Here is a 16,056-nt window from a genome sequence, read left to right on the forward strand (position 1 = left end):
ACCGACCGCCACTGGTCACTATCTCACCTGAAACTCTGTTATACGGCACAGCAACATCAAAGCATTTCGGAAACTGAGGAGAGTCAAAGGTGAACAGAACTGAAACACATCCTCCTCTTTTGGATTTGAAGAGGACTTAAGACTGCAAACCCCTCCACAAATATGCTCCTGTCTGTATTGACATGTTGTTCCTATTCCTTTTCAGGTGTGCAAGGAGAAGCATCGCTTTGAGAAGCTGATGGAGTATTTCCACGTGGAGGACGGGAACATCGACTTCATGGTGGCCTGCATGCAGTTCATCAACATCATGGTCCACTCAGTAGAAGACATGAACTTCAGGGTTCACCTGCAGTACGAGTTCACTAAGCTGGGCCTAGATGACTACCTGGAGGTAAGGAGGACGCTATGAATACAATGTAATAACCAGGTATTCATTTGACCTGTCGCAAACATCCCCTTCAGCATTCCTTGAATGAAGTCTCCGAGGAGCCATACATGCTGTGTCTCATATGCTTTTTGAGGCAGCATTTGAAGGCAGGAAGTTAAAAATCGCCATTTTACGTCATGTCCACTTTTCCAAGATGCCTTAAAACGTTGCCTTCTACGGTACCTTCATAAATGTGAACCTGAACCTCCCCTTCTCTCCCTACAGAAATCCAAGTACACAGAGAGTGACAAGCTGTCGGTCCAGATTCAGGCCTACCTGGACAATGTGTTTGATGTGGGCGGCCTGCTGGAGGACGCGGAGACCAAGAACGTGGCTCTGGAGAAGGTGGAGGAGCTGGAGGAACACTTGTCCCACGTAAGAACCCCAAGACTGACCAGACCCACCCGCTAAGCCTCTGTGCAGGAGTGGAATGTTTTCAAATGGGTTATAGGTCAAATACACACACGGCGATGAGTCTTTTAGTTGTTATTCACACAGAATTTTTATAGCACATTTGTCCTTCTCCGTACTGATGAATGTACATGAAAAGAGTTCTACGAAGTACTGTAGTCAGGTACGCCATTATCCGGTCAGGATTGGGTCTCCTCTGCTATTTCAGTCGGGCAGTAATGTGAAGTGCACCATCCCCCCCATGTTCTTCCAATGACCCCTTTCTAACACAGAAAGGTCAGGAGGCGCACGTGCCGTCATCTGGAGAATTTCAAAACAAACCCGGCTTTCAGGGGCCAGGAATTACGGGGGAGGAGGAGAGCGAGCATTCCCAGAGAATTCCTTTTACTACTTGTACAACATGTTATCCAATTTCAAAAGTGAAAGCTAACTAGGCTATGTCAGCCTCACTTGAACCTGCTGTGTCATGCTGCAAAGCGTATCACATTTCTTACTGACGCTGCAGCGAATATAGTACACGAGAGCGAGAGAGAGAGATAGAGAGCAAAAGTGGAACTGGGCGAGATGCCCGAGGTGGACTTTACTGAATCAACGCTTTAATTCACCTCCTCTCCCCGCTATCCCTTTCTCCATCCCTGTTGTTCCATCTCCCCACTCACTCTGCTTCACTCTCCATGCCTGCTGCCTTCTCTTTCTTTCCTCGCCCTCTTCATCCTCTCCACCCTGCACTAGGTGACGGAGAAGCTGCTGGAGGTGGAGAATGAGACCATCATGAAAGTGGCTGACCTGGAGAAGCAGCTCCTGCAGAAGGACAAGGATCTCCACGTCATACGGGTAAGACGAGCTGGGGTTCACGATTATGATACGGAATCAAATTGCCATTCCCGTTTCTCATATACGCCATCAAATGCACCCTTGATGATTCAGCACAGCCGCAGCTGTGTCTTCGCGCGTCTTCATGTTGTATTTAATATGTTGTTTTGCAGCAGTGTTTCACGACGCCTGGTTGAGTATACGTACGGCCGTGGCAGACTAACATCAACGTTTGATTAACTGTGCTCGAGCGAGAATGCTGTTATAGAAAATTGATTGGCAGGATATGGCATGATTATGATCCTGTATGGTTTTTCGGAGTCATCATAGAGCCGTTTCTCTCTCTGTCTCCCCCTGGTGGTCTGACCCAACAGGAGACGTACGAGTCGACCAACACCCAGGTCCACACCCTGAGGAGGATGATCAAGGAGAAGGACGCTGCCTTCCAGAGGAGCTTCAACATCGAGAAGCGCCTGCTGGAGATGGAACAGCAGGGGACCATCCGCCTCCGCAAGCAGCCGGACGGGGACATCGCCATCGAGCCCCTGGGAGGGGGCGGTGGTGGAGGAGGAGGGGGTAGAGATCCGGGGGTGCCTCTGGGTGACTTTGGGCAGAACGGAGGATTCTCAGTGGGGCCTGGAGGAGTAACAGGGCCAGGAGGACCAGGAGGACCAGGGACTAGTCTACCATCGGCCAGTGAAGCACCACCTCCCCCGCCTCCCCCTCCTCCGCCTCCTCCTCCTCTGCCCTCTGCTTTAGGTACAGTACCATGATCAGTTATACTATTTCACTTCATTGTGCCGACTAGAACTATAACATGTTGGCTTTGTTTTCACATTGTCCTTCATAGCAGGGGTTCCCACCCTTTTCTATTCCAAATTCCAAAGCCCACTGAAGAGGTTGAGAATCAATACCTTACAGCACAAACTATGGTGGGTGTGTAACCAGGCCAGTACAGCTCGGCTCTGTAGTGTGAAAAGGGTACTATGTGTGGTGTACATGTATGTAAGAGAGAGGAAGTCACTAGAGTCCAAAGGGACATAGGTCTATGAGGGCAGATCTATTTTAGAGTTGCCCTCGTTGCCCTTTTGTGCCCAGCCAGGTGATTGGTCAGAGTAGAGCCCGGGCCCCGCCCGTCCAGACAGGAAAGGGAAACGCTAGGGTGTTTCCTCCCTCACTGTGAATCAAGGTGCTGACAGGCTGTGCGCGCACACACACACACACACACACACACACACACACGGAAACAGCTGGATGGACGCACAACACTAGTGCATGCAATCATAAACAAATATTACTATTCGTCGTATTGATTTGGTACAGCATGCCTGAACTAGCCTCTCACAGATGTCCATACGCTTGGGATTTGATTACGGCTCATGAGAATAGAGCTGCCCAGACTTTGGCGTTATTGGTCGATGCTGACTTGAGTGTCTTGTGTTCTATTCCACAGGAGCGAATGCTCCACCCCCACCTCCTATGGCCCCGCCTTTACCAGGAACTGCACCCAACTTCATCCTCAATATGGGCCTATCAGGTAAGAGCGAACACCAGCCTCCAAATACAATGCATTGCACGTCTGCTATGGTGCCACTACGGTTCATTTGAACTTAAAAGGAAGTTAGGGTGGAGTGTACAATGTGTCGAAAAGATACAAGTCTGAATGTGTGATGGAAATGTGCATGATTGTCTATATAATGGCTGTCCTGGTGTTCTATGTAAAATGTCGGTCTGCAGCTATCAGGATCAAGAAGCCCATCAAGACCAAGTTCCGCCTGCCTATTTTCAACTGGACCGCGCTGAAACCCAACCAGATCAACGGCACGGTCTTCAGCGAGATAGATGATGAACGAGTACTAGAGGTGAGTCTACCAGTCCAGTGGAAACCTCCCTTTCGGGGGCCTTCATCTGACAGTTTCTCTCTTCATTTTGGGCCCAAGTTGTTCCGTGTCATGACACGTGGTCAGGAAAATAGGCCCGCAAGGCCCTCCTCCTAACTCATTGTATACGGATAGTTAACCCTGCCCTGTTTTATTGCAATCAAAACCAAACAAAACTCAAATTAAAACAGGTATTTTTCATAGAAGATGTACATGCTTTGAGGTGTCACGTTTGACTGAGTGTGTGGTGTCTGTCTATAGGAGCTGGATGTGGAGAAGTTTGAGGAGCTTTTTAAGACCAAGGCCCAGGGTCCTTTGGTGGACCTGAGTGGCCCCAAGACCAAAGTGTCTCAGAAGGCTGCCAACAAGGTCAGCCTGCTGGACGCAAACCGCTCCAAGAACCTGGCCATCACCCTGAGGAAGGCCAACAAGAGCACTGAGGAGATCTGCAAAGCCATACAGAGGTACGTACTGTAACCTATAACTCGCTTTCCACAAATCAAAATTTATTTTATGTCAACAAATCAGTTGTCACAAAGTGCATTACAGTATCCCGGCCTGGGCCTTCAAAGAGCAAGCAGTGTCCAGGGAAAACTGCCTAGAAGGAAGTAACCTAGAGAGGAACCATACTCCGAGGGGCCCAACCATGTGGTTCTATGCTGCATCGTTTCCAGTTCTAGCGCTGATGTTTCTAACCTGTCTTCCCCCTTCTGATGCTTTCTGCAAGGTCTCCCTACTCATGTTTGACCTGAAAAGCACTGCCGGTGGACTTGGTGGAGTTTCTGATGTTTCTAACCTTTTCAGTGTTGCAACCTCTACTATCTGTTTCTCCTTATAGCTTTGATCTGAAGGCCTTGCCAGTGGACTTCGTGGAGTGTCTGATGCGTTTCCTTCCCACGGAGGCCGAGGGGAAGACGATGCGTCAGTACGAGCGGGAGCGGCGACCGCTGGACGCGCTGACGGACGAGGACCGATTCATGCTCTTCTTCTCCAAGATCGAACGGCTCACCCAGAGGATGAATATCATTACGTTCGTCGGGAACTTCTCGGAAAACGTCGGCATGCTGACCCCGCAGCTCAACGCCATCATCGCAGCGTCCGCGTCCGTCAAGTCTTCACCCAAGTTAAAACGCATGCTAGAGGTAAGGCTTCTCGCTCTTGGATTCCAACATCGGGGATTAAAGTAGTTTGACTTTGGATGACAAGCGTTGTTTCAGTTTTAGCAACCAGTGGTGAGTTTCCCCAAGAGTTTCTTAGCACTAAAATAATCTATGTCAGTTTTAGGCAATGGATCTTAGTGCAACAACTATTTTGGAAAACTTTTTTGTTTTTGCATGACCCTGGCCACATTTTTATGGCGCTAAGATTGTAATTCTTCTTTTATATGCTCATAGATCATCTTAGCCCTGGGAAACTACATGAACAGCAGCAAGAGAGGCTCTGTGTATGGCTTCAAGCTACAAAGTCTTGATCTGGTGAGTACTGTACGAAACAAAGTAGAACATTCTAGAGACTGTATCGTCATATTAGTTACAAGGGGCTAGACTTTTTTCAAGATGTACTCCTCCAGATCGAGAAGAGCCTTGGTTGATATGTATTCTGGTCATGCATTCAGTTTTAAGTGCTCAGTTTATCTCCATATTAGTTATACAAGGCTACAATTATACACTTGTTTCAAGAGTGATAAAAGAGGCTTGGCTAATATGCATTCCTCTCCTCCCACAGCTGCTGGACACCAAGTCTACAGACAGGAAGATGACTCTGCTCCACTACATAGCTGTGGTTGTCAAGGAGAAGTATCCAGAGCTGGCTAACTTCTTCAACGAACTACATTTTGTGGACAAAGCTGCTGCAGGTGAGTACACAGCTATAGACCTCACGAGACAGGACTGGGACTCCTCTTCTGACTGTATGAAGAAGACAGTTCATGTGAAGCACAGTAGAAATGAGGAGGCTTGATATTCGTGTGCCTGCGTGCGTATCTCTCTCTCTCTAGTGTCTCTGGAGAATGTGCTGCTGGACGTGCGGGAGCTGGGTAAAGGGATGGATCTGATCAGGAGAGAGTGTAGTCTCCACGACCACTCTGTTCTCAAGGGCTTCCTCCAGACTAGCGACACTCAGCTTGACAAACTGCAGAAGGACGCCAAGACTGCGGAGGTAAACTTAACACATCCTATCAAAACTGCAAACACAATGGTTCAATACTGGTCTGTAAACTTCTAAACGTCTTCCACTACCATAAAACCGCTAAAGCAAGCACAGCATTTTTCTTCAGGGAAAACAGCTTTGCAAAAACTAAAAACGGGTCAAAACCCAACACGACACAACTTAGTGTAACACCTCTCCCTAGAAGCAGCACAACAAAAGCCAAAAAGCCCAAGATACAACAATGCAGGACAACACTTGATCTCAAACAAAAGGCTTTGTAAAGGTTGGCGATGTTGACAAATGTTGTGTTCCTGCCTTTTACACTTCTGTCTCCCCCGGTCATTTTCTAGGAAGCCTTCAACAATGTGGTCAACTATTTTGGGGAGAGCTCCAAGACGACTCCTCCGTCCGTGTTCTTCCCTGTGTTTGTGCGATTCATCAGAGCTTACAAGGTAAGGGAGGACCAAGCAGCACAGTTCTAACACGTACATGTATATAAAATAGCAAACGTCGTTACAGTAAAGCGACTGCATATATTTATTATGCATATGGGATCCCTGTAGGGGATCACACTCTTACCAACTAAGCCACACAGGATTGTTTTTAGGTGGAGATTGCCCTCTGTCCTATGGGAGTTAGCCTAACCTTTGGTTAGTCTGGGTCTGGGTGTTGCCCTGCTGCCTCTAAGAGCAGAGCAGAGCTGTCTGTGTGCCACAGGACAGGGTGTGGACTGGAGTCACAGGTCTAATAACAGGATGGGCCAGCTGGGTCTGCCTTCAGAGCCGCAGCTGTGGTGTTTAGACTGGGTCCGGTCTCCCGCTTCCTACCCCCCTGCTTTCCCCTTTCTCCCCCTACCTCCCCACTCTGACCCCCGGACCGAGGGCCCCGCCCTGCCTCTGCATCTCCATGCCTCCACCCTCCCTGCCCCCCCCCCTGGAAGGACAGACGGCCCTGCCTCCGCCTGTTGGACAGCCCTGCCACACAGACACCTTCCTGAGATTGTTCTCTACAAGAATGTATGGATCTGCGCGCTTGCATGCGTATCTGTGTGTGTGAGAGCGAGAGAAACAGAGAGGGGATCAGAGTGAGAGAGGGAGACACACAGAAAAATGTATGTTGCTGACTGTTTTGCTACATGAAAGTGTGTTGTCTCTGTTTACTCAACACCCAAAACCATTTATTCTATTGTAAACTAGATATATTTCCGTGTCTTGATTTGTATTTCTCTGAGTGGCGTCCATTTTGTGTTCTCCTCCCTACAGGATGCGGTGGTGGACAATGAGCAGAGGAAAAAGCAGGAGGAAGCCATGAGAGAGAAATTACTGGCTCAGGAGGCCAAGCAACACGACCCCAAGGTACAGTACTAGAAGTCTCCCTAGCCCTGACTGACAGACAAGGCCCAAAAAAACAGGAAGATTATAATAGTCACTGGACTCAACCAACAGTAGTAAAATTGAGCTTATTGTACAACGATTCTAGAGGGTCTAGATGTAGAATGTAGACTAATTTGTGGATAATCTTGTGATCAACAGTGCCTTTATATTTCCTCAATATATTTCTCACACTTCCAATAAGGAGTTCATGCATTTTATACGATTGAAATGATCCGTGGGCAGCTCAAGTTATTTGGGCGACCTCGGCAGGATTTGATCCTTCCTCCTCTCTCCCTCCTAGGTCCAGGTAGTGAAGAAGAGGCAGCAGCAACAGGAGCTGATCTCGGAGCTGCGTAAACGCCAGGCTAAGGACCACCGGCCCGTCTACGAGGGGAAGGACGGCACCATCGAGGATATCATCACAGGTGGGCTCGACATGCAGCCACGCAGGCAGCCACGCAGCCCCCAGCCGGTCCCCAGGTCCAAACCCCAGTCCTAGGGGCAGAGGCCGGGGCCAGGCTAAGATCACTGTGGTCCTCAACTGCTCGGCTGGAGGAGCACTCTGTTACGTGGTTCAGACACCACTGCTCGAGGCTATCCAGCAGCTAGACAGCAGCAGATTCCAGTTCTGAACGTCCCAGTAGTTGTGTTTTTTTGTGGCCTGCTAGTTGTCTAGATGAGTACGGTCTCGTTATTACAGAGTAGAGTAGGCCTGTAGTTAAGCCATTGGCTGTTATGCGCGTCCCAGTAGGTCAAAAAAAAAATGCCACCGTGTCCCGATGCCCTGTTTCGTGGGAGGTGCAAACTCAGGACAGTTTCTAACTTCACTCTCATTAATCAGCGTCGACAGTGAAATCTAAATGATCAATGTTAATAATATGCTAATAATGCTTCCTCCCCAGTACTGGTCCTTTACAACACTTGTGTCATCTCCGTTACTCTACATACAGTATAGCCCTGTCATCCTGGACATAGTGCGCATCTCAAATAGCACTTTATTCCCTGTAGTGCACTACATAGGGAATAGGGTGCTTTTCAGACGTGTACAACAGTACAGTAACAGTACAGGTTCCTCTGTCTCAGGTGTGACGTTTTCTCCCCTCCTCCCCCCTCAGTGCTGAAGAGCGTCCCCTTCACAGCCCGTACTGCTAAACGAAGCTCACGGTTCTTCTGTGAAGCACAGCTCTGTGATGACTCCAACTGCTAGCCCCTACAGTTCCTCCCCCCTAATGCCAAGGTTGTCCAGAACAGGTGTCCTCTCCTCGTCACCCCCCCCCCCCCCCCCCCCCCCCCCCGCCCTTGCCTGACCACTCTGCATGCAGCATGACCACCTCGTCACTCCCTAAGATTACTCCTTACCCCCCCCCCCCTTTACTAATTTAGGCCAGTCTGCAGTTTGCTTGAATCCCGGCCTTTAACTCTTATTGGTGGCAAGTGTGTCTTCTATCTACCTCAAAGGACTTCTACCTGAATTAACAGGATATAAGTCAGCCAGCCAAACCTCTGAATGACTGAACCTGATATTTAGATATTCATACTGAACAAAAATATAAAACGCAACATGCAACATTTTCAACGATTTTTCTGAGTTACAGTTCTTCTAAGGAAATCAGTCAGTTGAAATAAAGGAATTAGGTCCTAATCTGTAGATGTCTCATGACTGGGAATACAGATATGTATCGGTTGGGTCACAGACCCTGTACCTTTAAAAAAAAAAAAAAAAGTAAGGGCGTGGATCAGAAAACCAGTCAGTATCTGGTGTGACCACCATGCAGCCTAACACATCTCCTTCACACAGAGTTGATCAGGCTGTTGATTGTGGCCTGTGGAATGTTGTCCCACTCCTCTTCAATGGTTGTGCGAAGTTGCTGGATATTGGTGGGAACTGGAACACGCTGACGTACATATCGATCCAGAGCATCCCAAACATGCTCAATGGGTGGCATGTCTGGTGAGTATGCAGGCCATGGAAGAATTGGGACATTTTCAGCTTCCAGGAATTGTGTCCAGATCCTTGCGACATGGGGCCGTGCATGGGGGCATCTGAGGTGATGGCGACGGATGGGCCTCAGGATCTCGTCACGGTATCTCTGTGCATTCAAATTGCCATTGATAAAATGCAGTTGTCTGTAACTTATGCCTGCCCATACCATAACCCCACCCCCATAGGGAACTCTGTTCACGACATTGACGTCAGCAAACATCTCGCCCACACGACGCGATACACGCGGTCTGCCATCTACCCGGTACAATCGAAACTGGGATTAACCTGTGAAGAGCACACTTCTCCAGCGTGCCATTGTCCATCGAAGGTGAGCATTTGCCCACTGAAGTCGCTTACGACGCCAAACTGCAGTCAAGTCAAGACCCTGGTGAGGACACCGAACACGGAGAGGAGCTTCGCTGAGACAGTTTCTGCAGAAATTCTTCAGTTGTGCAAACCCACAGTTTCGTCTGCTGTCCGGGTGGCTGGTCTCATATGATCCCGCAGGTGAAGTGGAGGTCCTGGGCTGGTGTGGTTATATATGGTCTGCAGTTGTGTGGCCGATTGGACGTACTGCCAAATTCTCTAAAACGACATTCTGGTAGAGAAATTAACATTACATTTTCTGGCAACAGCTCCGGTGGACATTCCTGCAGTCAGCATGCCAATTGCACGCTCCCTCAAAACTTGAGACATCTGTGGCATTGTGTTGTGACAAAACTGCACATTTAGATTGGCCTTTTATTGTCCCCAGCACAAGGTTCACCTGTGTAATGATCATGCCGTTTAATTGGATTCTTGATATCCCACACCTGTCAGTCCACCTATCTTAGCAAATGAAAATTGCTCAATTACAGGGATGTAAACTAATTTGTGCTCAAAATATTAGAGAAATATGCTTTTTGTGCATATGGAACATTTCTGGGATCTTTTATTTCAGCTCATGAAACATGGGACCAACACTTTACATGTTGCGTTTATATTTTTGTTCAGCATAGTACGCAGTATGAAATATAATCATATAATCAAGTTGCATTTACTGTAGCATAATAGCATGAGTATGAAAAGCTACATAATGTACAAGATATCAGTTTTTTCAGGTTTTATACTTTTTGAGATGTATTTATTTAAATAAAAATATACAGTATTAAGAAGTTTGGCTATAAAACCAATCTTGTTAACCAAACAGTGCCTTGTTGTTCCATGAAACTAACTAATGTGGTTGGTTTGGTTTCTCTCTAACCTGGTAACAACCTTTCCTCAACCATCAATCACTCTTTTTCCTTCATTCTACCCCTCTGAACAGCTGAACAGAAGATAAATAACAGTATATGCCACTCCTAAACGCTGCAGGGTAAGGAAGGTAGCCTGAAGCCTGGCCTGTCTGCTTTGGCCCTGCTTGTACTGTGGCCCCTCTGTGTGCTGCTAGCTACACAGTATATGGTGCTGCTAGTCATGTCAGCTGCTTTAGCCAATCCAGCGCTTCAGATTCATTATAACAGCTAGAACTGCTTTGCTGTACTGCACAGCAGTAAGGTATGCTATGCTTTACAACAGTCAGATATGCTTTACTGTACTGTGAAGAGCACACTTCTCCAGCGTGCCATTGTCCATCGAAGGTGAGCATGCATAAGGTATGCTATGCTTTACAACAGTCAGATATGCTTTACTGTACTGCACAGCAGTAAGGTATGCTATGCTTTACAACAGTCAGATATGCTTTACTGTACTGCACAGCAGTAAGGTATGCTATGCTTTACAACAGTCAGATATGCTTTACTGTACAACAGTAAGAAACATGCAGCTGAGCCTACAGTGCTGTGAGATTTATATAGCGGTTTACAACCCCCTCAGCATTTCAAACAGACCAACTCCCTTTCCCCAAAGAGCCAGCAGAAGCGCACGTATCCAGCCTTGTTTCCATTTTTATTCATGTATTTTATTTAACTAGGCAAGTCAAACAGTGTACCTCGCAAGATAAGACTATTTCATCCACCATTCTACTCAGGTCCCTCCATCCCCACCTCACTCACCTCTTTCTTGCATGCTGTGTCCAGTGTTCTGTCCATCCGCCACTCACCGGTCTGTCACCTGTTGATGTCATGTCTCAACGTCCTGTTTTGCCCTGTTAACTGTGACTTGCGGTGTGCTGAGCAGCTCGATGGTCAACGAGCTCTGCTGAGCCCCCTGCACATCCACACAAACACCATCATATTCTGACAAAAGGACATGCATACATACATACTCAGAAAAATAGGTAATACTATTTGAACACTCCAGTATAAAAGGGCTACATAACACTGTCATAATCATGACGTAGCTGATAAATATTTTGTGTCTTCAGCATAGTATCTCACGGAGCTCGTTGACTGCCACAACTGTGATATTATTTTAACGTTTTATTATTTTGTTCCCTAGTTAGGTTGTTGAGATTTATTTGAATAACTATACTACCCCCCCCCCATAGCCTTGGATTGAAAAATCCATATTTCTCTGTCAGTTTTAAGTTGACAATGCAAGGCTATGGGAAGGCATCATTCTGTTATTGGTTAACGGATATCCACTTTCAATTGGCTACCCATTTGACAACATATAAGTAAAATTGGAAAATGGGAAACATAATTGGCACTCTATTTGCAGAAATATACTGTTAGGATAAGCACTGCAAATAGAAGTTCCTTCATCAACAACCTCAAACATGAGCATGATGCCACTGGAGCAGTTTGACTTCCCAGTTAACCTGAGTGACCCCTCTCTCCCCCTCCCTCACCCACTCACAGATCTCCGCAGCCAGCCTTTCCTGCGGCATGACGCGATGATCCGGAGCGGCTGGAAGAGACCCTAAACAAACCACTCGTTCCTCCTCATTTATCCCCCATTCGCTTTATAACCCCCCCCCTTCCCTACCTGTGTCCCGGTGGTCTCACCCACCCGAGGCTGCATCTCCCTGCAGATCAGAGACTGAAAGCCGGACAGGACTGAACCAATGGCCCAAGTTTTAAGGGGGTATTTATTTATTTATGGAGATCCTATATGGACACGATCTCTCAACAAGCAGGTATAAGCACAGACATCAGGTGGGTTAGTCTACCCCCTCTCCCACTGCAAACACACACCGCATGCACGAAGGCACACACACAGAAAATAGAGGACTACAGCGATTGCCAGTGTTGGCATTAAGAACAGGAGATGAGCCCTTAAAGGGGGGGCTCGCCTCACAAAAGCAGGAAGGACACTGCAACTGCATAATGTGGACATGGAACCAGAAGTGCCTCCTGCCAAGTGCCTGCCAACGTGGATCTCATTTCCTTGAATGTGGATTTCCTCCACGCAAGTGGAGGATGGGAGACAGTCGGTCGGTTGTATAAAATGACAGCATATGTTGACTCTACTGCTGGGATTTCCATTTCAAAGAGAACAGGGTTGTTTTCAGGCCCGAAACGAAAGGAAACAGACTGAAACAGGGAGGGACTAGCTGGACCTGACCAATAAGAAATGCTTATTTTTCCTGGCAAAACGCTTTAGGTTCTGAGCCCTAATGAATATGGCCCAGGGTTTTGCCATCGCAGAACGTCTCTGTCCACAGATTGAAGATTATTGTTCCGAGTCTTTGGAGAGGTTTCTGTACAAGCTAGCCAAACCAAACTTCCTCTACTCGGTCTTATTATTTTGAGAACGAATTAAGTGCCTTTTTTGTTTAGACAGTATTATTTCTGTGACTCAGCTATAATTTGTATCTTTAGTTGTTAAATATTTGATTTTTTTTTTTATTGCATTTGTTTGATAACATTACCTTCAAAAAAAAAGAAAGAAAAAAAAAGAATCATATGCAATGGTTTGGAATCAGAATTCCAGCTTTAATCACTATACAGTATTTAAAGGTTGCTTCTCAGCACTGTTCTCTAAATTCGTTTAGGCCAGTGTCTGAAAACATTTGAGTGGGTAAAAACATTCCATGTATTTACTTTCTATTACTTTTAACTTTATGACCTACAGTCCAATCACCACTTCAGTCTTACCACTTAGGCCGGGATTCATTCCAATCCGCCATATGGTGCAGTTGACATTTAGGGCTCTATTCAAAAAACTGGATCGCTGGAGCGTTACATAGAAATGTTAAAGGTCATTTCCCGACTGAGCCGACAATATGCAGCGTTTTACAGTGAATGCAGTCGGCGCTGACGCCGGAGCTTTGCCTTTAAACTTCAAATCACGCCGAACTTCCGAGACACGGGTTGAGTAGAGCCCTTTAAAAAAAGTCTGTCCGATTAAGCCAAGATATCCGGCGTTTCCGTCAATACGGCCATGCATTTGTTTGGTAGGTAAAGAATGCACTGCCATGAGTCGAACCATGTTCTTTATGCATCAAGTTCCTGAACTGTCACGATGAACAATTTCCCCCCTAATAGCCATCAAGTTAAGCACAATGACTGTGCACTCAGATCTACAAATCGGTGTTTCAATATGGCATTTCCACAAATGGGACAGCGCATATTTACACTACTTACATTGCCTTAATGTTGTACGAGACACTACTTCTATAGCAGATATTTCTACGTATATTTACATTTGATGTAAATCAACGAATTTTACGCCTTTTACTTGTGCTTGTCTGTCGTAAGGATGAAATGAAATAGTCCCTGACATTTGATGCGTGTTGTCCAAAAGACCCCGCCACCCCCCCTTAATAAACAAAATGACAATGTGACTCACAATTGAAAGTCTCTGCTGTCTCTCACTCATTTTTTCACACCAAATGAAAGTCAGATCCACAATGCATTTCTACTATAAAAATCCATTTAATTTCTGATATCAAAAAGAAATAAAATCATAACTAACCGAAACAGAGCAACAAATCCACGTGAGGGGTTTTGTTGTTGCTGAAGTGTTTTTCTGTCAAAATCAAAACAGATTGTTCCTAATTTACATTATTCAAATAAAAATGTAACACAGCAGAAATGTTATTCAAATCCAAATGATAGTGGATACTGTTAATAAAAGTCATGGTTAAGCTAGAACAGTTTGCTATAGGGTGTGTGTGTGTGTGTGTGTTGTGAATCGCATGCAGTGTCATCTGTAATACAGTATGGCAGTTATGGCTGATCACCTCCAACTGGTTAGAAGCAGCATGTTCAGCAGCGCGTGATTGGCTGAGACTGAGCCTGGACCAATGACAGACAGGCAGGCAGTTCTATCATACACACAAAACAGGCAGACAGACAGGGCTGGCTGGCTGACAGATGGTTAGACGGACAAGCCGACAGACAGACGGCTAGCTAGCGTTAGCAGCAAGGCAGAGGGGGAAAATCAACAGGGGACGCTAATCAGGAGGCTAATAGTCCGAACCTCCCAAGGAATGCACTTACAATGAGCAGAAACCGAAATTACAGAGGCATAATGTAATTATTACATACATTCAAAACAAAACAAAAACCACAGCATTGTTGTTATAAATCCCCACTGAAGTACCATTAAAAACAACTGGCCTCTCCTGAAAGTATGTTTACTATCACCAACAAAAGACAAAAGCATGTTCAGCTCGTTGTTACACGGTAGATGTTTGTTTCCCCCCCCCCCAGCAATGGCAGGTATTCACAGAGGCATTCTTGGTGCCAAACTGCCTATTTCCAGGATGAACGTTACAGTTGATACTGAAATAAACAGTCACTGAGCTGATCCATGAACCCTCTGGGCCCCAATATGAATCACCCGTCATATCAAGCCCCCCCCCCCCCCAAAAAAAAAACATGTCCTCTCGTAACCTAAAGACTTCCTCAGTTACTTCCCCGGGAACTGTCATCCTGGAATGTTTGCTCCAATACAATCATATTCCTCCAACACATTACACACTCCATTAACCCACTGACTTTTCATTAAGCAAAAAAAAAAAAAATCAGCCGTTCATTTATTCAAGACCAAAACAGAAAAGGTGGTGGAACATAGTACAGACAGACTGCTATATGTTGTTTTGTATTCCTGGGTATATTGTCAAGACACTTTGTTAATAGGGTTATATATATATATATATATATATATATATATATATATATATATGCGTGTGTAAATATATTTCACTTTTAGTCTGTGCAAGGAGGTAAAAGACAATCACTCAACTGAACGGACATTAGTATGTGTGACGCTGACTGACTCGGTCATGTGGACATGTGCAGTTCTGGTTCTAGTTCCTGAACTACAGTTCCAGAACTCTTTTCGTTCCATCGGCTATGGTCTCACTCTGCACCTCCAGCATAGACCGAACCGGCATCACTAGGCATTCGGAACTGACTTGAGTATTGAACTTGGCCCCCCTCTTTTCTCCACATCTTTCACAAACAACAAGAAATCCTCTGAAATGGAACAATGTTTTTCCCCCCCCCCCCTATACAATTCATACAAAAATAAAAACGTAAAATTGTCCCACTGCTGTTTGTTTTGCTCTACACCTTTGCACAGAGGTAGCGGCTATATGGATGAAGGGGGGCGGGAGGGAGAGTAGCGAGGGAGGATGGAGGTGAGCAACATTTTAAAACAAGAGAGTTGAATGAATAAATCTGTCTATAAAATGCTTCTTCCTTTTTCTGACCAGAGGATTTTTTTTGTTGTTTTTTTTTTGTCAAAAGAACAAAATATAATACTGCAATCACATACAAAAGTACTCCTTCATTTTATACAGTGTTCTCGCTTTCTTTTCTGTTTCTTTTCTCGATTGGTAAAAAGGCATAAGATCAGCGTTTGTCTCTTTGCGGGTGTGGTCTAGCCTTGGCTCGGTCATGCCTGACCTCTGACCCCTGACCCCTAGGCCAGCGGGTCACTCATGTCCTCGTCCTCCCCATCGTCCCCCTGTGACAGCAACTCTTTCTTCTCGTCTGTACTAGCCAATGAGCTGCGGCTGTTGTGGGCTCCCATGTACAGGGTGGCGTACACAGGGTTGGTGAAGTTGGTGGGCTGTAGGGAGGGGGGGACACAGAAACAATGTTTTGGACAAAGCGCATACAAGAGTCCTCAATTAGGTTTCATTTG

The 16,056-nt window shown here is 46.2% G+C and overlaps 2 protein-coding genes across 7 annotated transcripts in view; one reads left to right on the plus strand and one right to left on the minus strand.

The window, feature by feature from the left end:
* The window catches only part of LOC110491982 (formin-like protein 3), a 53,809-nt gene extending 38,880 nt beyond the window's left edge, over window positions 1-14,929 (plus strand). For 2 of the 5 annotated variants that reach the window (XM_036946894.1, XM_036946898.1), the window contains 16 exons: window positions 206-391; window positions 653-802; window positions 1,571-1,672; window positions 2,026-2,410; window positions 3,105-3,188; window positions 3,389-3,513; window positions 3,793-3,995; window positions 4,370-4,673; window positions 4,926-5,006; window positions 5,257-5,386; window positions 5,528-5,688; window positions 6,030-6,131; window positions 6,942-7,034; window positions 7,354-7,477; window positions 8,168-8,289; window positions 11,817-14,929. In XM_036946894.1, coding sequence (XP_036802789.1) covers window positions 206-391; window positions 653-802; window positions 1,571-1,672; window positions 2,026-2,410; window positions 3,105-3,188; window positions 3,389-3,513; window positions 3,793-3,995; window positions 4,370-4,673; window positions 4,926-5,006; window positions 5,257-5,386; window positions 5,528-5,688; window positions 6,030-6,131; window positions 6,942-7,034; window positions 7,354-7,477; window positions 8,168-8,259 — 2,322 coding nt within the window. In that variant the 3' untranslated portion in view covers window positions 8,260-8,289; window positions 11,817-14,929. Of the gene's footprint in view, window positions 1-205; window positions 392-652; window positions 803-1,570; window positions 1,673-2,025; window positions 2,411-3,104; window positions 3,189-3,388; window positions 3,514-3,792; window positions 3,996-4,369; window positions 4,674-4,925; window positions 5,007-5,256; window positions 5,387-5,527; window positions 5,689-6,029; window positions 6,132-6,941; window positions 7,035-7,353; window positions 7,478-8,167; window positions 8,304-10,342; window positions 10,391-11,816 lie in introns of all 5 variants that reach the window. The other 3 variants (XM_036946895.1, XM_036946897.1, XM_036946896.1) reach the window with 3 other exon arrangements.
* LOC110491981 (low-density lipoprotein receptor-related protein 1) overlaps window positions 13,820-16,056 on the minus strand; it is a 139,777-nt gene continuing 137,540 nt past the window's right edge. For both annotated transcript variants that reach the window (XM_036946892.1, XM_036946893.1), the window contains one exon: window positions 13,820-15,981. In XM_036946892.1, the coding sequence (XP_036802787.1) occupies window positions 15,832-15,981 (150 nt within the window). In that variant the 3' untranslated portion in view covers window positions 13,820-15,831. The remainder of the gene's footprint in view (window positions 15,982-16,056) is intronic.

This window comes from Oncorhynchus mykiss, chromosome 16 (assembly GCF_013265735.2).
Source record: "Oncorhynchus mykiss isolate Arlee chromosome 16, USDA_OmykA_1.1, whole genome shotgun sequence".
NCBI lineage: Eukaryota > Metazoa > Chordata > Actinopteri > Salmoniformes > Salmonidae > Oncorhynchus > Oncorhynchus mykiss.